The 23,604-nt window shown below is 37.0% G+C and overlaps 1 protein-coding gene across 1 annotated transcript; it reads left to right on the top strand.

The window, feature by feature from the left end:
• The first annotated feature begins 226 nt into the window (after positions 1–226).
• On the top strand, positions 227–23,096 carry LOC121383546 (G-protein coupled receptor GRL101-like). Its single transcript, XM_041513633.1, has 11 exons — positions 227–242; positions 974–1,090; positions 1,928–2,044; positions 3,788–3,928; positions 6,982–7,062; positions 8,033–8,149; positions 11,773–13,332; positions 20,021–20,148; positions 20,369–20,435; positions 21,049–21,275; positions 22,909–23,096. Exons 1-11 carry the CDS (start codon positions 227–229, stop codon positions 23,023–23,025), a joined length of 2,688 nt encoding a protein of 895 aa, XP_041369567.1. The 3' UTR covers positions 23,026–23,096.
• Positions 23,097–23,604: the final 508 nt, after the last annotated feature.

The raw sequence follows: 23,604 nt of genomic DNA, 5'->3' as shown, positions 1-23,604 counted from the left end.
GTCCACCTACTTGACTTTACAATTAACTATTTCTACTGCTGAGATAAATCAATACTCCACACATAATACTGATCAATTCCAAACGTAGTTATGTCAAACAAAGTTATTTGCAGACGCTGCTTCCTTCTACATTAAAACTATGGAAAACTTGAAACTAGAAAATCTGTATCATATAAATGTAAGGCACAACTAAATAAATGTGATCCCCGTGTACCATCTTATTTCTATGAAGGCGACAAAAGGTAACGTATATTGATTGCCCTGCCGACTATGCTTGTGTATTAGCGATTTGAATAGTCACACATTTGCACGTTTTGTAGCAGATAGACCAGTGTTTGCTGTGGGCGCCCCATTGAACACTGAACATTATCTGTGCTACTGTTCTTCGTGCAATGTAGCTTGTAATATCCATCTTACAAACTGTCTTAATTATAACTGTAATACTTTGTTATTTTGAGATACAAACATCAGTGTCGAAGATAATGTTTTTATATTTAAATCTGTCCAGAACTTCATTATCAATAGTAATCGTTTTGAGGAAAATTAATCATTGTATACAAAGTAGACTAACAAAACAATAGGCTAGCAACCATTCCCTTTTTTATCTTTCTTCTTTTCCCATTTTCTCCAAGAATGTCAAACTACTTGGAGTACATCTTATGCTGACTATTAATATTGTATTTTTGTGAAATGCTGGGAGTGGCCTCAATATAGGCGCCAGCCTGTTGGCCAATCCCAAAACTGCTTATTATTACAGGAAATCAATATGTTTAAGCCACAAAATAAACAAAAAAAAAGAAAGACATGTTTTATTTAATGACGCACTCAACACCAAAATAAACACAAACACAAGTCATCACAAAAACGACCGTATGCAATTCATTTACTAATTAAGCATATTGTTTTAATTTATTTATATTGTTACGTGCATGTGACATCATAACTTTTGACAAGTATATGGATTCTCATTAAGATGGTAACTGTGCCGACACACAGTTCCGTTGTTCGTCGACTGTCCAGTGCATTTCGTGGGACTTTTACTGTGACCTGATCCAGGACTGTGTGGATAAAAGTGACGAAACAACGTGCGGTATGTTCTCTTTTAAGTAGACAAATAAGTATCAAAACGATATTGTTTGTTCTATAGATGCTGCATAAGTGGATGACATCCACCGATGAGTTTTTAAGACGTAAGTGTTGATCTGCTATGGTAAATCGTAAATTAATTAGAAATATTTATTTTTGAAACGTGTTTTCACCATAAACCTGTATTTAGATGATCAAACATTATACTTGTATTATTACTTAAACTGATACTTGTACTCCTTCATTCATATTTCAAATTCAAATATTTAACAATTTAACATTTAATATTGTAGGGATATTGTGTAGCCAAACTGAGTATTACATATTAAACATACAAAGAAAATATAGCATTTAAAGTATTATTAAAATGGACACTATACTCGGTTAATCTACAAACCTGTAACACATTTTGATAAAAGTTATTATAGAGTGAAACAAGAGTCTTTAAAATACACTTGAGATTATCTTAATAACACATGTTTCTCAGAAGTACGGATGCTGTTTTTCTTTGTGTGTGTTTGTTTTTTTAAACAATATTGCAAATGATTTGTTTTGGTATATGAAAACAAGGATTAGAAACACTTCGAATATACGGAAACGAATAATCTAAACAATAAAATCTAAGAAATGTCTGATTTCAGTTAACAAAAACGGCGTTGATATTGAAAAATACGCCGTAGCGTTTAAAAACTAGGGTTTGTGACTTTAAAGTGTGTAGTAATTTTATTATACGAGCGAAGTATGATTTGATTGTTCGGATAAAACAAAACATGCAATCAAAAGTAGTAGGCTCATATCCGATGACTTGTCATTACTACAGTGTTTTTGTATGTTGTTTCAGTTCCGAGGCCATGCGATACAGATGAATGGCGTTGTTCTAACAACCAGTGCATAAGCAGCTTCAAGGTGTGTGATCTCACACCTGACTGCAGAGATGGATCTGATGAACTCATCTGTAGTAAGCAACGTCTTGATATTTGGAATGGGAGTGTTCCTAAGACGTAGGTTTTATAAATGGAAGATTACAGCTATTTCTGAAACTTAAAGGGTGTATACTACCAAATCAAATCCCATAGACGACAATAGTAACATATGTGGCTAAAACTCCTACCTGCAACGTATCAACTGACACAAACGCCACAGATATAAATACTACCAAGCTGCTCGTTTCTGAGATAACGGGTAGCGTCTATGACTACCCTAGTTCCGCACAAAATTCGAGTACTTTTTTTTACAGGTACCCCATACATGTTTCAAGCACCAGGCTACTTGACACATTGGTACTAGATGAAATAAAATTGCATATTTTTTTTTACCCAGATGAAACTATTATTTTTTACAACCAACACATTCACATTTATAACCAATCACAGGACTTGTGGTGTTCACTTCTCTATCAAAAGTTCGGTGCACCTCGAACTTTGACCCAGTCGGAAGTTATTTGGTCTAGTACTACCTAAAGGAGCTTATTCAATACCAGACTCGGGCATTATACATGCCATACTATGCCTATGCTGTATATACTTTGTCATCATTTATATAATATTTCTCCTTTCTGTTATAGTATTTTCATCATTAAGATGAAAACAACAGTCTTGACAAATATAGACCATTCACACCCGACCTCCAACCCCCACCCCCCACCCCCACCCTCCACCCCCCAGCCTAAACCCCTTTATTTGTTTGTATTTGTATTTTGCATCACCAGGAAGTTTCATATAGGTTCGGGTTTTTAATTAAAGGGACATTCCTGAGTTTGCTGCAATTTGTAAGATGGTATCGACTAACAGAAACGTTTTAATGGTTGTAAGTACATATCAAATATATTTTTTCTGCGTAAATATTAGTGGCTGTAAATTGAACATGTTTCTGATCATAGTAATCATTTTACTAGGTTAAATATTTTTTTCTTGTACGTACGAAATTATTTGAAGACAAAATCCAGTTTGGTCTTCTTACAAATATTAAGACGACCAGAAACATGTTTAAATGTAGAACTATTTTATTAATTGGAAACATCTTACAATGCAGTAAACTCAGGAATGTCCCTTTAACTACAAAGTGCATTTTATGGCTAACCAGAGACACGTTGTCAGGGCAATTTATTGTTGCATATTTATATGTTGTTGATGATTAATTTAATTTAATTGTTTCCTGGCAAGAAACTTTAAACAAAACATGATAATGAAATAATAATAAGAAATCGTCATTTTCTTACTGGTTAAGCCAGCATGCGTCGTATATTAGCAAATTATTTATTTACAAGTTTATTCACAGACATTTAACACCATAATAATTTGTATATTAAAAAAAAAAAAAATGTAGTAGAAACGAACATAACAGAAATGCTTTTCTATATTTTAGGATGCATTCAATAAAGTTTCACTTAATAACTACCAAAATTATATGCACTTGCATGTGTTTAATTTCTCACTGGATACAATAGGTTAACAAGATAAATTGTATACAAATATCAAGAATAGTATTTTGGTTAACACATACTGTATGATGTTTAGAGGACTTTTGACAATGTTGTTTGTTAATAAAAACAGAAACATAAATAAACACACACAAAGCAACAACAAACAAACACACAAAACCAAGACCAAACTGGTACGATTATATTTCATATGGCGGTCCTTACAAGGTCTATTGTAGGTCATGAACTAACTTCGTTACATTTACTAACATTTTTTATTAGAGAGATGTAAAGGATTTCGCTGTACTGACGGAACATGCATACCTTACAACTGGCAGTGTGATGGAATTGTGGACTGTTCTGGACCCGACAGAGAAGATGAACATAGTGATCTTTGCTCATTACTAAGTGCAATTGATTCATGTAAGAAAATGGAATTAATTTGACGTGGAGAATCAGAACATTTCATTTCATCTTATTTTTTGTCCTTATAGCCAATTAAGGTTCAAGCACGCTATCCTGGGCACACACCTCAGTATCTGGGCTATTTGTCCAGGACAGAGGGTTAGTTGTTAATTGTTAGTAGTTAGTGAGAGAGAAAAGGGAGTGTAGTAGTCTTACGCCTATCCACTGAGTCGATAAAACTCGCTCTGGGTGGGAGCCGGTACCGGGCTGTGAACCCTATACCTACCAGCCTTATGTCCGATGGCTTAACTACGACACCACCGAGACTGGAATCAGAGCAAACTGTTGTAGTTCACGCCTGTTTGGGCGCCTGTTTTGATGTGAGCCAGTTCCTTCGCCCGAGATACTTTGTAAGAATACACCAATCAGAGAAACATAATGGGAAAGAACACTAGGTTCCCTAATATCTTTGTTTTGCTTTTTTGATAATGTCTTTCACTGTTTCTGTTGAAAACACGTAACACCATGATAATTTCTTCTGGTTCTACTTTTGGTGAAAATTTTATTGACTATGGTATTTTAAAAAGAAATACGAATAAAAAGTATCTGTATTTAATTAATAATTACTTAATAATACTGCTGTGAAAACATAGCTGACTAAATTATCCTCTCACAAAATCACAGAAGTACAAAACAAATTGAACAGCAAGTTTAAAAACATACACTCATGGCTTCGTATTCACTTAGTTTTTAGATATTTGATCGTAACTCAAATCGTATCGTAATCCATTTTATTATAGGTACACTTGTTTAAATTACTCTTTTTTCAAATACAACCAGATGCATCGGTAATCATTAAACTTAAACTCAGAATTGTTTACAAAAAGAGATACTTGACTGATTAAGGCTCACAAAAATATAAATTAGATTTTTTTGTATTTTGACTTTAGATAAAATACAGTGAACATATTACATTTTTACCGAATATCACTTTTATTGTGTCTGTATCTCTCTCTCTCTCTCTCTCTCTCTCTCTCTCTCTCTCTCTCTCTCTCTCTCTCTCTCTCTCTCTCTCTCTCTCTCTCTCTCTCTCTCTCTCTCTCTCTCTCACTCTCACACACACACACACACACACACACACACACACACACACATACACACACATACACACACATACATACATACATACATACATACATACATACATATATATATATATATATATATATAGAATACTGGTGGTTATCATTAAAGGCTTGAAAGGTGCTCAATACTTTAAGAGAGAGTAGAGCATGCAATAAATATATATATTGCACTTTTGTCCTACGCTATTACTCCGAGTTTCACGCCCTTCGACGATCTTCAGATAGCTGATACTGGTGAAAAGATTGCAGGGTTTTTATTTTTATGTAGTGCGGTTGCGTGGTTTGAGCTTACTGGTGTGACGGCATTTTGAGATGAGCTCAGTCCTTTTGTTGAGATTGTTTTTGTCTTTTGTTTGTATATATATATATATATATAGACAGAACCATCTGTGATAGATAGTTGTATAATATTATGTTACACGATCAAACGTCATCGGCGGGCCTAGCATTTTTCCTACACCAACTAGTGTCCAACGACTAATATATATACATACATACATACATATATATATATATATATATATATATATATATATATATATATATATATATATATATATATATATATATATATATATATATATATATATATTAAAGGGACATTCCTGAGTTTGCTGCAATTTTTAAGATGTTATCCACTAACAGAGACTTTTCAACGATTGCAATTACATATCAAATATATTTTTCCGCATAAAATATTAGTAGCTGTATATTGAATGTGTTTCTGATCGTTCTAATATTTGCATTAGGTTAAATTTCATATTTTTTCCTAAAATATTATTTTTTCGTACGTACGAAATTATTTGAAGACAAAACCCAGTTTGGGCTTCTTACAAATATTAAGATGACCAGAAACACATTGAATATACAGACACTGATATTCTAAACGAGAAAATATTTTTAATATATAAGTTTAATCGTAGAACTATTTTATTAGTCGGAAATGTCTTACAATGCAGCAAACTCAGGAATGTCCCTTTAAAGGTAATAGAATGTGTTGCCCTGTTTATGTCAAAATCAATATAAAATTCTCTTTCCTCTGAAGACTACGATAATTAAATAATGTGTTCCAGGGGTGACGTTAAAGAAAATAAACTTTATGTGTTTTCATGAGATACATATACATTGAGATGTGCTAACAGGTTTGTCATGCGGTGAGTCTACTACGGCTGAAATATTATGAAAATCGTACAACCCAAACCCAAACCCACACACACACACACACACACGCGCGCGCGCGCGCGCGTGTGTGTGTGTGTGTGTACCTATATATACATAATAACAAAATAATATCTCCCCACACACTCAAAAAGAAAACCCACAAAACAAACAAGAACATGATCAATGGGATTTTAATTTAATCAACTATATATCCCATGACGTCTATCTCATGTAGATACAGAATTGTAAAAATCACTGCCATTTCGATCTTCTCATTAGCAATCAATCCTGTAAATTTAGTATGTGATTATTATTCATATATTTATCATGATAATAAAATATGTAATAAGCACACTCAAAATATCTGAAAACCTGAATATTATATATTGTACATTTGATATATAATTAGAACTGCTTGCTGGTTACACAAATCATGCACGGTATTTATTAGATCTAACATCTTGAATCCAACTGACGTGATGAGTGTGATATTGGTTTTTGGAGTGGGTTTTTTTTGTGTTTCTTTTACAAAATTAAGTATTGCTTTTGACAATCAAATATACCGATTTCTGTGTGTACGGAAAAACACTATTTGCTGCGTTATAGAATGACACAGAGCTGATAAGTATCATTCACAACAATTTCACGTTTTAAAGAAATCCTTTTGTACTAGGAGAATAATACTAGTTTAATAACTATTGTGGTCTATATGGCTATGATATATGCTACGTATTTAAAACCCATTATGTTGTATATTGTTTCCAGCCACAAGTTCGGTATGCTACTGGAGAGCAGAAGGAGGGTATAATGCAATGCCTCGTTATCTCACTGGAATGGATGGATGTGGTAGGAAAAATATAATGAGTGTTTTGGTTCAGTTACTACTACAATTACTACTACTACTACTACTACTACTACTACTACTACTACTACTACTACTACTACTACTACTACTACTACTACTACTACTACTACTACTACTACTACTATTTCTACTACCTACTACTAGTACTACAACAACTACTACTACTAGTCCTACTACTACTACTGATATCAATAATTAATAGTAATACATATCATATGTAGGAAAAATATAATGAGTGTTTTGATTCAACTACTACTACTACTATTACTACTACTACTACTACTACTACTACTACTACTACTACTACTACTACTACTACTACTACTACTACTACTACTACTACTGCTACTACTACTACTACTTCTACTATACTACTATACTACTACTACTGTTTCTAGTACCTACTACTAGTACTATTACTGATACTGTTACTTCTACTGTTACTACAACTACTGCTAGTACAACCAGTACTACTACTATTCTTACTACTACTGATATCAATAATAAATAGTAATACATATCATATGCATCTACATATCCATTAATAATAAATCAAAATATTATACATGTACATCAAAAAATGTCAGCCCTTTGTCTTAGGTACTATCGGGGTTGGGTTTCAAGGGAAAAAATTTAGTTTTTTATCCTTACAATTATAAAGTTCTTTATGTTGGTGGGCTAGTGGAATTTACAAACCCACTTTTCAAAAATAAATTTGTCATACCCTGATACTACTACTGCTGCTACTACTACTACTACTACTACTACTACTACTACTACGAAGAAGAAGAAGAAGAAGAAGAAGAAGAAGGAGGGGGAGGAGGAGGAGGAGGAGGAGGAGAAGACGAAGAAGTCCCGACCATTGCTATGATGACGTCCACGATGATAATGACGGTTTGACAGTATCTCGATATTAAATTAATATTACAATTGTTTTCCATTTTTCTCTAGATACAGTTACATGTGAAGAAGGTTATTACAAATGTCCACATAGCTATTGCATACCTATAGCTTTTGTTTGCAATGGCGTCATGGACTGTGTTGATGGAGCAGATGAAAGTGCTTGTTGTGAGTACGTTAAGTACATTAGTGACATAACAGTGACTGCATTATAGGCATATTATAATGATAAGCAACATGTGACTTATTGGTAAACCTTTCAGACAGAAACAAATATGAAAACGTTTCGAATCCAGTCAAGTGACATTTTGTTTCCTTATATATTTATATTGTACACACACACTAGTTCTGCAACGATAAACCGGTATACCGCGATAATTGATCAACTCGATACGAACCGCGGTACAGTTCTGCGTATCGCGATTTTTATACGCTCTTTTTTTTCCTTGTATCTTATTTGACTTGGAATAGGCAAACAAACAAACAAACAAAAAAAACATCATTTTATTAATTGGTGATGACAGGAAATGTAACAATCACTTCTAGCGTAGTCAGCTTACTTGTTGGCATACGAAGGGATAATAATGATAACTAGTTTAACGTGCCCATATACTACTAGGGTTTCGAACACGCCCATCTCGAGTCCGACCTCCGATAAGATCGGTGGCCTGACTCAGGATGTGTGTGTGGGTGGGGGTTATGTGTGTGTGGGGGGGGGGGGAGGGGGTAGTGTTGAAAATGGGCAGAATTTTTAAAATAGCAATTAGTAAAAAGTTAATAGAATTACAAAAAAAAAAAAAAAAAAATGACAAGCCAAAAAAAAAAAAAAATTGACTGCTCGGCGGAATATTTATATAATTTGGAGCATTTTAGACGGATAGTCCAAAAATAAGAGACAGAAAAGAGGATCGGACTATTTAATAATATTAAAAAAAAGAAGTAATTTCGACATAAAATTTTGAACGAAGGTCTAAATGTTTAACGTCTGATCTATATGTCCACGTGAGTGGCCTCGTTAAGGCTGTTGGAGGTTGGCCTACGGCGAACCGATGAGCGGAGAACCGGCAAAGGCGGGGATGAAGTGCTTCCATCTCTGGTCGGCGAGGATGGTTATGACACTCCGTTAGTCGTTGCAGAAAAGGGCCTTGACGATCCAGTGGATGGTGTGGCTATCCATCTCTCTAACCAGGACCACTTGTCGGTAGACTCCTTCTCGGCGCTGAGTTAATACCAACCCCGTCTTGCCGGCTGTAGATTTGATGGTGTGTAGCTCGTAAGCGCTTCCATCAGGCAGTTGTTTTAGCTCTGGTTTCACTAGTCCGCCCATCAGTGATGCCGGATCCGAGGTGTCCCCCTGCACGAACTTCAGGAAACCGGACCTGATTTTCCCGATCTGAACTTTCCAGACGGCTTCCGAGTCGGAGGGGACGGTGCGGGTGTTGTAGGAGGCCAGGCATTGTCAGGTTGGTCGCTCGGCTGAGCGACGGCCTTCCTCTTTCCAACTGCGGCTGATCGGGCCTGTGGCTTGACGAGTGGTACCGGGGATACCGGCCAGCTCTGTCTGGGCCACGTAGTGGTCGGCAATGGAGGGCCTTTACAGGGCGTCTCACACACCGCGGTGTTGAATCTGTCCCTCTCGGTGGTCGACGGTTCTAGCGTAGCTGGTTTCCTCGACTCAGGCTGGGCTGGGGGCGGCATCGCAGAATGGACCCCCCCCCCCCCCTTCCCCGTGCCGTTCCTGGCGCGCTTTTCCTCTCCCTCCATCTCCTCCTCTTCTTCTGTACGATCGCGCCGCCGTACACCAAAGTCACGGAAGCCCGTGACGCGATACTCAAGTAGCTTCCCGTAACTCAGTAAGGGGGGGGGGGGGGGGGGGGGGGGGGTAACTCGAGAGTACATGGCGAGACGTCTGTCCTCATCGCAAGTTAGCTTGGAAGTGACGAAGTGATAGGTCGGTTATACTTGGTTCTAACTTCTAAACAAAACGTGTTAAAATCAAATGAAAATAACCAGTTAACGATAATTACAAATAAATGCTTTGTTACTTTGTTACATTATCATTCATTGTTGATTTATGTCGGAATACGGCTACGGCTATCATCTTCAAAGAAATAACCCAACAAATGAGAATCACACTTCGGTGTTTTTCACTGAACTCAGAATACTTCGGCCGATCTTTCAAAATACCTCGACTAATCACCTCGGCTCTGGTTCGGTCGATTTGCCGAAACATTGCGACTCAATACGCACATTTCCGTGTCAAGCGAGCAGCAACGGAAAAGTCCGACAGTAAGGATTTTCGAATGTGACAATTTATAAACAGTTTGACACCGTCACACCGATGTTCTAGTAGACTAGTATTGTGTTAAAAAATAAAAATATGGCCTAAAACATTTAGCCTGACAGCTGAAACTAATAAAGATCATTAAAAAGTTATGCCTTCTGTTTTTATTAAAAAAAAAAACAACCCATAAATATTAAATTTAAATAATATCTACTATATTGCAATACATATTGAAATACAGTTTCGTATATCGCAATATATCGCAATACGGTTTTGACCGTATCGTTGCAACCCTAACACACACATACATACACACACACACACACACACACACACAGAAGAGAGAGAAGGAGAGGAGAGAGAGCGAGACACAGAGAGAGAGAGAGAGAGAGAGAGAGAGAGAGAGAGAGAGAGAGAGAGAGAGAGAGGAGAGAGAGAGAGAGAGAGAGAGAGAGAGAGAGAGAGACGCATACTCACACACTCGCGTACACGCACAGATACAGAGGCAGAATGACACAGACACCTGCGCACAGAGTCGGCCATGCTACCCTAATGTCTGCATTTATTGAACATGAAATGCTAACAACCAGAAAGCGTTATGTTCACTGTTACCAAAATAGCCGTAGTCACTATCTCGTATATTATAATTCATTACTTGTATGATTACTTGTATGATTATGATGATGATGATGATGATGATTATTATTATTATTATTATTATTATTATTATTATTATTATTATTATTATTATTATTATGTAGTTAATGTTTCGGAACATGCATGCAATTTAATGGCTGGAAAGCTATACAATTTGAATAAATAGTTTGTCTTTGTTTTTCCTATAACTGTCTTAATGTTAAAACTCCTAAATCTGAGAACAGCCGCTTTCGCCACATTGACTTCTGTTTCTCCGTCATGGATATATCACTATTACTATAATGCCAGCATTACTATCACATTACTATCTGACAGAAAACACAAGGATCCATACAAATATTATACATCCACATTGTTTTCTTATGTATTGAAGTTGTGAAATAATGATTGGTATTTGTTTGTCACTGTAGGACTTTGTAAAAAGAGTTTATTCCATGAAAACTAATTGCCACATTTATATTTGCGTTATACTCAGGGGGCTTGAGTATAATTGGTAACGTTTTTTAAACACATTAGAACCCTTTAGAACCCTTTATGCAAGGCAACCCTTTATAAATTACAATGCAACAAATAAAAATCCATGGAGGATAGACACTTCTGTCAGAAGTAAATAGTTATACCATAAAAACAGGAAGGTTTTATAGAGTTTATATTTGTGTTCTAGTTTTGTAACATCAAAAAACATCCCACCTATAAAATTAATTTAATATAATGGTCAGTATTATATTTGTAAAATACCCCATGTTCCATGAAGCGGTCTTCATTTTCAGAGTAAATATATTTTTCGATATTTCTGTAAAATTTGGTAGGATGTTGATTTAACTATGATGTAAGATATATTCCATTTCAGACAAGTACCAATGTCCAGGCTACTATAGATGTAGAAAGAGCACGACGTGTATCCGTTTGCAGAAAGTGTGTAATAACAACGTTGACTGTCCTCAGGGCGATGATGAGATGTCTTGTGATTTCAGGTGTCCCTCTACCTGTAACTGTACTGGTTCTGTCCTTCGATGTCTAGGAACCTTTTGGGGTAATGAAACATTTGGATCGTTAACACGAAAGCTAGACTTGTCATTTTCCAATCTCGACCAGCTTACAGACATAAGCTTCCAGGGACTGCATATGCTTGCTGTATTGAGCTTATCAAACTGTCACATTCAAAATTTAAAGTGGAAATTTTGGGAACTAAAGAATTTGATGTCATTATATCTGAGTTACAATAATATAAGCCACCTGAAACGGAATGCATTTCGGGGATTGCACAATTTAAGACTCCTTGATTTGTCGGAAAACAGGTATTTAACCATAATTGAGATTGGTGCTTTTGATGATCTTCATCGCTTAACTAAACTTCGGTTACAGTACACTGGAATTCAGAAACTTAGAAGATTGTTGTTAATTGCACTATCAAACCTCATCAGTCTAAACATTTCGTACTCTAAATTACAATATATTGAAGATCATACTTTTAAAAATCAAAAATCACTGAAATATTTATATCTTGATCAAACCAAAATATCAGATTTTGGACACTACATATTTAATGGCCTAGATGATCTTGAAATCCTTCGAGCAGGTGTCTTCACGCTCTGCTGCCCACGTGTCAGACCATCTTCTGTTGAAGATGATAAATGTTTTGCTCCACAAGACGAATTCTCGTCGTGTGAAGATCTGATGCAAAACAATGTACTGCGTGCGTTTATTTGGATTCTTGGAGTAGCATCACTTACTGGAAATAGTTTGACAATTATTTACAGACTGTGTATCGATAAATCATCGTTATCAAAAGGATGTGGCTATTTCATTTTAAATTTAGGATTTTCAGATTTTTTCATGGGAGTGTACATGATTTTCATTGGATCAGCAGATGTGCTTTATCGAGGGAAGTATCTTTGGTATGCAAATTTCTGGAAACAGAGCCCATGGTGCAAAACCGCCGGATTTCTCTCAACATTGTCATCTGAAGTATCTACAATGCTAATCTGCCTAATAACTCTCGACCGTTTGTTAGCAATAAAGTTTCCGTTTGGACAGATTAGATTCAATAAAAAGTCATACATTGTTGCTTGTGTGCTTGCCTGGTTGTTAGGCATGGCGATGGCTTTGGTACCTCTTCTACCTGCAACAAGCCATTGGAATCTCTTTGGCCGTAACAGCGTGTGTCTGGCTCTACCTCTTTCAAGAGATCGGGCACCAGGTTGGCAGTATTCGACTAGCATCTTTTTGGGATTTAACCTTGTGGCATTTACGTTCATTGCCGTTGCACAAGTCGTCATCTATCGAGTGATGAAAAGTGTTTCAATTGTAAAGGATAAGAAGCGACTGACTCGAGAACGTGCTGTTGCTCGGAAACTCAGTCTGGTAGTATTAACTGATTTCGCCTGCTGGTTTCCAGTCGTCATTATTGGTATGTATGATTTATTTATTGTAGACTCACTAGAATGCAAACATTTCCATATTTGTGGAAGATGGTGTTAAATGTATTTAAATCATTACTCGTTTTAGAAGGGAAAATGCATATTGTATTGGTTTAGATCAGTTTAAAAACAGGACAACAAATGGGTCAGACATCTTATTTGACGAGCCTGCACCCTGATCTCGCTTCTGTCTAAATCAAAGAATTACAAAATCACAGTCATGCAGATCTAGGAAATATTTACCGGAAGGGAGTACTTGGAAACACCCAATGGGAAACAAATTAAATGGGGGGGGGGGGGGGGGGGGGGGGGGGGCTCTGGGAATTACCTATTGTTCTTCGGCGGCTATGTCTATTCATTTTAAATGACGCAAAAGCTATTGCCACCAAATTTAAACATTAACTTATTTTTATTTGAAACGCCGATAAGTAATATGCGTCATAAACTCTGTTGAATTACTTTTGCATATACATTTGTCACGGGGATCCTATAATACCCGTAACTGAATGAAACACGATTATCCAAATATCTCTCCTAACTGTATATCTATTAGATCTCTCTGTATCGGGCAGTATATACCCGCGTGGCTCGTCTCTAGGTATGAACAGAAATAAGATCTTATATAAAGTATATATAATATAGCACGTTTAGTTCTCTAGAAAACACAACAAAAACACAATACACTTTGGAATCTGTATTAATCTACGCTGACAAATGTACTGCCGCAGTAGTTAATTAACAACAACAAATAGTAACAACCCAAAACTGATCACTTAATTAATCACTAGGTGTCTAGTTTATACAATATTATAATCACTTCACCGTGACACAACACCCACACGTGTGATAATTGAGAAACGCTTTCAAGGGAACTTAATTAATAAAGGAATTACAACTCTATTCCTAACTGGTTAATTTTTAATTAACCCTTATCTACTCATTCAGTAACCTTGTAATACAGAATTAATGCTGGTACCTATCACAATAAAGACAATAACCTACAGTTTACCTAGGTCCTCTAGGATGACTGGTTAAGCTTTTATATATATATATATATATATATATATATATATATATATATATATATATATATATATATATATATATATATATATTAGAACAGTGAGCCTACAGTTTACTGCGTCAGATTACCGGCAGCACCGTCTAAATAATATTGGTATAATACAGTATTAAAATATTTAAAGTCACATCAATCACATCAAGGTTATGCAACAGAGCAGAAATAATATATTTACCAGTCCGGATGGACAAGGTTCCCCCTGGAAGCCTTCCTATGTTTCTCCCTGATATCTCTAAAACCCTAGCTATTTATTAAAAATTCGAATATCGCCTGGGGGTACAAGGCGGCACCGAATACCTACAAGTGATATTTCCACAGCGACCAAGGCGGCATATTTTTCTTACAAGCCTAGACTGGTTGTCGCCTAGTTCGCCAGCAATACCCCGATCGTACCGAACTAGCGGAGGTATTACGTAACTACTGGCCACATGGCCTGCGCACCTGGTCCGGGTGTGTATTAGAGGGTACAGCTCGACCACCGTCGCGCAGAGGCATTACGTAACAAAGTGCCCACCTGGGCTTAAGTGCATATTGGAACTGCACACGGCCCTCTAAAACAATTAATATCGCCACAGGCAAAAACAAATTTAAGAGCATGTCCCGTCACACACCCCCACCTCAAAAAGTATATTTCCTCTACTCTAGGAATAGGGTAATATACTACAATAAAACAAGTGTGCGTTAACCGACGCATCCGGGCATTTATAACACATAGTAATAAGGTGACTACCAGTAATCACACTGAGTCTCTGAGTCCCTGGTTTACAATAAAATATATAAAAACAAAACAGAAATGAAGAATGTCAACACATTATCATAACGTTCAACTTCGGGACAGGGCATCAGCGATTACATTGGATGTGCCCTTGATGTGTTCAATGGTAATTGGGAATTCGTGCAGAAGAAGGCTCCATCTCAAAACTCTCTGGTTGGTGGCTTTCATTGTGTGAATGAAAGTAAGCGGATTATGATCAGTAAAGACCACCACTTGATGCACTGCCGATTTCACGTAGATCTGAAAATGCTTCAGAGCTTGTACCATGGCCAAAGCTTCCTTCTCTATAGTGGAATAGTTCACCTGGTGTTTGTCAAACTTTTTGGAGAAGAAACTTACAGGATGATCCAGTCCACTTTCGTCTTCTTGGAACAGCACAGCTCCAGCTCCCACGTCACTGGCATCCACAGCTAGCTTGAACGGCATTCGGTAGTCTGGTGCAGCCATTACGGGAGACGAGGAGAGCATCTGCTTGAGACGGTTGAATGACTTCTCGCATTCATCTGACCACTGGAACTTCGTTTCCTTCTTTAGCAGCGATGTGATGGGGGCAGCTACCGTCGCAAATTTAGCAAAGAAACGACGATAATAACCGGCCATACCAAGGAACCGGCGAACTTCACGACGGTTGGTCGGTGCAGGATACTGGCTGATGCTTAGTGTCTTGGCCTGCAGAGGGGCGACGCAACCATGTCCTACAGTATGACCTAAATAGGTCACTGAAGCTTTCACGAATTCACATTTGCCCAGGTTCACAGTCAAGTTAGCTTTCTGTAGGCGACTGAATATTTGTTGTAACCCGGTTAAATGTTCATCCCAAGTGTCGGTGGCTAACACCACATCATCCAGATACACACTGACGTTTTCTAAGTCTGATAACACCTGGTTCATCATCCTTTGAAAGGCAGCAGGGTCCATCTTCAAACCAAACGGCATCACTGGGAATTGGAAGAGGCCGTAAGGTGTGATGATCGCCAGAATGTCCTTAGATTCCTTCGTTAACGGAATGGCATAAAAACCCTTCAATAGGTCCAATTTGGTGATGTATTGAGCCTGTCCAACTCAGTCGATGCAATCGTCAACGCGGGGTAGAGGGTAGGCATCTGCCTTGATGAGTTGATTCACGCGACGTAGGTCAGCACACACCCGGAAACTGTTATCTCCCTTTTGAATCAGAATAACAGGAGATGTCCACTGACTGTTTGATGGTTCCAGAATGTCGTGTTCCAAAATGTAATCTATCTCCTTTTTCAGTTCCGCACGTTTTACAGGATTTATCCGATAGGCATGCTGTCGAATCGGTGTAGCGTTGGGTTCCAAGTGCACATCCTAGATTAAGGTATTGGTAACCGTTGGACAACCGTTGGAAGCCGTTGGAAACATTGTCTTGTATCAACGTAGTCAACTTTGCTCGCTGGGTGCTGTCAGGAGTGTTTATCACATCCCCAGTTTCATTAACCCGTTTGTGCACAACATAGGGACCGAAATACCGGTTCTGTAATAAACCCCATTTAATGGGAAGGTACAGCAGCATTTTATCCCCTGGTTTAAATTCCCGCCTTCCTATCAAACACTGATTTTATTTTGCTCTGAGCATAGCTCAGATGCTTCCTAGCCAGTTCGGTGCCTGCCACAACTTATCTCTAACTCTCCCTACATAAATCAGCAGGTTTTTGGCATTATCCTTGTCTAACCAACTATCTTTTACCAATTTGAGAGGGCCTCGGGCTGAATGCCCATAGACCAACTCAAATGGGGTGAATCCTAAGGATTCTTGCTTAGCATCCCGTGCTGCGATCAACACCAAAGGAATTGACTGGTCCCAGTCAGTACCATTGTCGAAACAATGGCAGCGGAGCATACTTTTCATGTTCTGGTGGAAACGTTCTATTGCGCCCTGGCAGCAGAACGAATCTGGCGTGTATCTAACAAGACAGTACTTGCTGGATTAACTTGCTCATAAAGTTCGTACCCCGGTCGCTTTGAATTTCACCTGGTAAACCCGTATACGTGAAGTACTTAAGCAGCGCACTAGCTACAACAGATGCAGTAACCTTCCTTAAGGGAATCACCTCTGGAAAACGTGTAGATAAGCACATAATTGTTAACAAGAATTGGTTGCCTGAACGCGTTTTCGGTAATGGTCCCACGACATCTATCAACACTTTTGAAAAGGCTTCCCTTCTGCAGGGGATAGGGAAGAATTAGCTGATTTGGTTTGCCCACAACCTGACACCCATGACATGACATACAATGCTTACTGACATCTGCAAACATTCCCTTCCAATAAAACTCTGAGGCAAGTTTACTATGAGTTTTATTCCGCCCTAAGTGGCCTTTTCCACACTCTTATTCGTTAATACTCCCTTGTCCATATAATACCCTGACATCTGATCCTCCATCTCACCCTCAGTTAACAATGTAGTGCGAGCTGCCAACAAACTTGGATCAGCCCCCTGCTCTAGGATTAACTCTTGTCTATTACAAGGTAAGTCCCCTCTGTCAAACACAACTGGTTCAATTCCCTTCTGCGGGATATCAACAGGTTCCACCACATTTAATTCCTCAGTTGACTTATCTACCATTTTACTGATAACCTCATCCACTCCAATTTCATGGCTCACACACGTATCAGACAAATCACAAATATCCTCTGGGTCTCGTGTTACCCTTCTGGCCATAGCCCTAGTCATTACACGCGCAGGATATCTAGTCTCATCTACCTCACACTCTTCTATGGTTAAACGGCTGTCTTCAATTAACAATTGGTCACATTGCGGCTGACAACATTGACTAGTCAAATCATTACCCAACAAAACTCCTATGTTTTCAAAAGGCAAGTCCTTCACAACACCCATAATGACTGGTCCCGTCACAAACTTCGAACACAAGAAAACCTTATGTAACCAGACAACCATATTTTCTCCAGTAACCGAGGTTAAGGCCAAACTACGTCCTGTATCTGAATTCTCTATACCAGCTAAACACTCCGACGTGATCAGTGACTGACTACACCCGGTATCTCGATAGATTGATATTGCCTTAGGACTCAATTCTTGTTTCACATCACAAACCATACCAGTGGACACATACGGGTTTACTTTGTCTGCCATGGGACTAACCATTAACTCTCTCACTAGCGGAGCTGACCTCACTAAACCGACCACTTGCGCATTATCGCGTTTCCTTTTAAAACAGTCCCCGACAAGATGGTTATCCTTTTTACAGAAACTGCAATGTGGACGAAAAGTTCGTGCATTGGCTGATAATGCAGGTTTATCCTTACTTTGCCCACCAGGTACATTCCTTGCCTGATTAGCTGACCAACTAGAAGACTCTCCCCGATAGTTACTTTCCCGGGAAAAACCTGGCTGAACTTTCTTCTTATCACCCTGTTGTAAGGAGCTACCCTGGAAGCCTTCGTATGTTTCTCCCTGATATCTTTAAAACCCTAGCTATTTATTATAAAACCCGAATATCGCCTGGGGGTACAAGGCGGCACCGAATACCTACAAGTGATATTTCCACAGCGACCAAGCCAGCATATTTTTCTTAGAAGCCTAGACTGGTCGTCGCCTAGTTCGCCAGCGATACCCCGATCGTACCATACTAGCGGATGTATGACGTAACTACTGGCCACATGGCCTGCGCACCTGGTCCGGGTGTGTATTAGAGGGTACAGCTCGACCACCGTCGCGCAGAGGTATTACGTAACAAAGTGCCCACCTGGGCTTAAGTGTATATTGGAACTGCACATGGCCCTCTAAAACAATTAATATCGCCACAAGCGAAAACAAATTTAAGAGCACTTTCCATCACAACATTATTGATTTGTTTTATACATCAATGTTCGATTGTATTCGAAAGCGAACTTAGTGTCACTCAAAACGCTGGGACGATATTCTCAAAACCATCATTATGTGTAACAACATTGTTAATTAATAACTGTTTGCATGTTCTCAAAATAGTCTTTATAGATGTCGTTATCCTACAATATCGCTATATTAGTAGTGTAATGTGTTGCATGTCTTTACAATCAAGCATGTCAGTAGAGGCATATTCAGGAAGTATTTTAGGGGGACCGAGAACCAAACATATCATGAATCAACATAAAATGCCATTTTCAACATGTAACATATACAAATGTTTGTTTAATTAGTAACAGTAACGCTACCAAACCAAATTTTTTTTCTTACCACATACTTCAAATGACACAATATCACTTGTGGGAACATTGTGGTCACGTTGTTGGTATGTTGTGTTTCGTCTCACTTTTAAAATGTTTTCAACGTGTTTTCATTAGCAGCAAGTCATAGACATCTTCAAACATCATTGAGGTTATCACGTGTCTTGCCATTTGAAAGTGTTATATTCCTTTCCTGTTAATCTACTACATCTTAGTAGATTAATATGAAACATTTTTATCATTATGCACTTGTATGATTTATAAGTATAAATTATGAATCTTTGGATATATGTTTTAAATTCTAACTGTTTTATGAGAATCAGCATAATATTGCTTAAATTGATCAATATGTAGTTATCAATCTTTTTGCCCTCAATTCTCTTATTTGTGTCCATCTCAGTAAAGGAAAATAATGTTGATAAGATGAATAGATTTCATGTCAATGAAGATATCGGTATTCTGTTTTATTTTGCTTTTTGGGGGGTTATTTTTCTCATCTGTTCCGAATATGAAGATAGTTGGTCCTTTAACAAAGTACTTAAGTTTGATACCCATTACCTGATGTATTGTTCGTGCTGGGGTGTCATTAAACATTCATTCATTTATAGTAACAATATTTATATTTATAATTTTTAGGACTAGCAGCACTCGGTGGAGTTCCTATTGCTGGAGAGATTTATGCCTGGACAGCTGTCTTCATACTGCCAGTTAATTCGGCTCTCAACCCATTTCTGTACACCTTGTCAGCTTATAGGCAGAAACGGGTAATCATATAGTTTGTAGCATAGTCCCAAAGATCGTCGGAATTAGTTGGTTTTTTTTTGTCTATTTGTGGCGTTCTTGTTTTGATTTCCATTTCTTACTGTAGTATCTTACCACATTTTACGTATCATACATAAATGACCAAGAACTGAACATATATATATATTATGTATATATATGTACATGTATATACATAATGGATTATTTTTCATTTACTTTTAGAAAGACGAATCTAAGCTGGAAATGTATCAGCAACCTCAGACTAAATGTACTGAACGAAAGTACAGTAGTGAGTATCTCATATATCTCTCTGTCAGTAGTATTGTTTGCTATTTATACTCTTTTTTTTGCTCATACCCACGTAATGTTCAAGCACGCTGTCCTGGGTACCCTCCCAGCTATCTGGACTGTGTCCAAGATGGTGGTTTTGTGGTTAGTCGTTAGTAGTTATTGAGATAGATGTCGGTGTAGTGTCCAAACACCTACCAACTGTGTTGTTAAATTTGCTCTGCTTGGAGCTGTTACCGGATTCCAAACCAGTACCTACCAACCTTACGTCCGATTGTATAACTAGTACTTTGACATATTACAACTAGGTGCACGATACTATGCATATAATTTCGCAGGTTTAATTAAATTTGTTGAACTGGTGGTAGTCCTCTAAGAAACGGATCAGGACATTATCAATATATAACTTTAAATTCGAAGTTTGATTATGACAAAGGTTTGTTTTTCGTTAAGATTCGTAAATTATTGTGATGTGAGTCATGTCAGTATTTGTCTAAATATTGTATAAACTTGAATATGCTTATACACCAACGTTTAATGTTTCGTTAATGTTGCCCATGATGATTCGTCATTTCAACTCTATAAATGTGTCAACTTTTATATTATTAAATAAGGTTCTGGTGAAGACTGCCCACGGAGGGCAAAACGTGAGAAAAACTTCTTTGTTGGGTGTCCAGAAGATAACATGCAGCAACTCCAGTCATATCTGGAAAGCGCCTCGCCATCTCAAGTGGTTGCCACGATGTTAGCAGTGTTTGAAGCTTTGCCAGTCTTACAGGACACAGTAGGAAAACATGACACGCTTACTGGAGAAAACATTTTTATTGGCTGTCTGAACAAGGTTTGGTTTTAGCAAAAAATATATCTATGAAAATATCACCTCGGTGCCAAGCTAAAATTGTTATGGCATATTTAAACTAACAAAAGTGTTGGAATAATTGTGATATATTTCATCAGCGGAATATCTTAATGTACATATAAAAAGTTGCAAAATGAAATAATGTATTAATTCGTTTGTTTTAAATTATCGTCTGACACAAATATCTGCTCTATTATTCATATTATATTTTAAACGAATCTATAAATATAAATCGGTAAGATCGACAGCCACGAGTTATTCAAAAGTCAATAAAAAACATCATCGAGCAGTAACATGTACATTATGAGCCATTTCGGTGTAATATCGGTACAATTGTGTTTCAATGAAATACATTTTTGAAGGTAATTTTCTTTTCTATAGATTGTTGCAATTTGGGCTTTAAATTTCTACAATTGAATGTACACTATCTTTAACACATGAGAGGCCTTTTAAATATTACACAACACTATTTTTTTGAAACTGAAAACCACCTTTCCAGATGCTTGTGCAGGACATTTTGCATCCAAACCTCTAGAGAGGGGATTTAAAAAAACTATATGTCCTGAAATGCAATTCCCTGCATTCTACATGTAAACATCATAATCACAAATGTAGGTACGCATATTTTAAAAAATCGCTTTGAGCAGGGGTGGGGGTGGGGGTTTCACTCCATATGCTCAATCGCATTTCTCTCTCCATATAATTCTGTATCGCTAGACTATGCATTCCCAAAACCACAAGGAATGGGTACCAAATCCATACAATGTCCAATCTCACTGTAAGCACAGACGAAATATTTACATAGAAAACAATAACAGTACCATGTTAATTATATAAAATGACACACTACATATTCTCATTAATGTGAATTTTGTTTATAAATTGTTAACTGTAAAATTACATTACATGTCTACAAAATAATGATTTAAAATATCACAGAGAACTTTGTTAACATAAAACATATGATGTTAGTGTACTACAGAGACTAGAACAAGTTCATTTATAATATTGGTTAAGTAACCTAATACGTTGATGGATGTCTTCGGGGACCAATGTCTTCCTAGATGATATGAATGTTCACAGAGTGACAGTAATACCCCAGGTTCGTCATCAATGACACATGAAGACAAGGTCAGTGTTATTCAGAATGTGGTTGAAGGTTGGATGACGCGTCTGTAATTTTGTTTAACTAATGAATCATTTAATGGAAATGAAGGACTTTCATATGTGATATTTGTGTGATAGACTCCTAGCCTGAGGTTCGATGCGTTGAAGGATCGATTGATTCCATAAACATGGTACCAGGACAAGCGGGGTATTTGGTTTTAATGAAGGACACATCGATTGCTAAATCAACAGTTGTGGTAAACCTTTTTGTTCAGTAATTGTATAAAGGTATATATGATGGTGGTGTTATGGATTGCAGTATAAAATATAAAAGAGGATGTTCCCTACCCACCTCATTTTACAATTGTATAAAATTTAAGTGGACAGAATTGTTGAAGTAACTTGTGAACCATCATGTGTGTATCATATTTAGTTTCATTTACCATTAAAATATATTTTGTTCTGGATTTTATAGTTATATTTTACACTGAACATATATATTTTTCAGAACGTGAATAGAGTCTGTTTCGACGTGAGTGACACTAAGAGTGGACGTGTTTCTACTATGTCTGAAGAGTTGCATAATGTGTGTTCGGTGTTTCAAAACGTGCAGCAGAAATATTAGTTTAAAAATATGAACATTAATATTTTTCGTCACAATTTGCACATTACATTTCAGCAGCATCCATCAGTTATCACCAGAGGATTTGCATATATATATATATATATATATATATATATATAATATATATATATATATATATATATATATATATATATATATATATATATATATATATATGTATATATATATATATAAATGTATGTTCAGATTTATCACATTTTGTGTGATTTATTTTCCTATTGATATGATTTTGACACTTGCTGGGTTATAATGTTTCGAATTTGATTTTTGTCTTGGTAATGTTTCAACTTTTTTCCGTATTCCTTTCCTCGTCATACAACGTCATTTCATTACATGACGACACTAAATCTTATCGGTTTTAACGAATAGCGGGGAATTATAAGCATTTGCGGATTCGGATTCGGATAAACAAAGCAGGAATGTACGAGTCTTTATGGATAACATTATGCAATAAAGCAATTATTGACTACATTTCGGGCAATATCATGTTTTATGGGACGAAGAAATTGATATAGAACTCGGTTGTTGGCCTCGGTCAATATCAATTTCTTCGGTCCA

The sequence above is a fragment of the Gigantopelta aegis genome, chromosome 10 (genome assembly GCF_016097555.1).
Source record: "Gigantopelta aegis isolate Gae_Host chromosome 10, Gae_host_genome, whole genome shotgun sequence".
Taxonomy (NCBI): domain Eukaryota; kingdom Metazoa; phylum Mollusca; class Gastropoda; order Neomphalida; family Peltospiridae; genus Gigantopelta; species Gigantopelta aegis.
The sequence above is the reverse complement of the archived record's forward strand: the minus strand, read 5'-3'. Positions and strand labels throughout refer to the sequence as shown.

Excerpts from the sequence above, each read along its gene's own strand:
- LOC121383546 (XM_041513633.1), top strand. Across the intron at positions 2,045-3,787 it reads ATCTGATGAACTCATCTGTA|AGAGATGTAAAGGATTTCGC; the intron begins GTAAGCAACGTC and ends ATTTTTTATTAG. Across the intron at positions 21,276-22,908 it reads TTATTGGCTGTCTGAACAAG|AACGTGAATAGAGTCTGTTT; the intron begins GTTTGGTTTTAG and ends TATATTTTTCAG.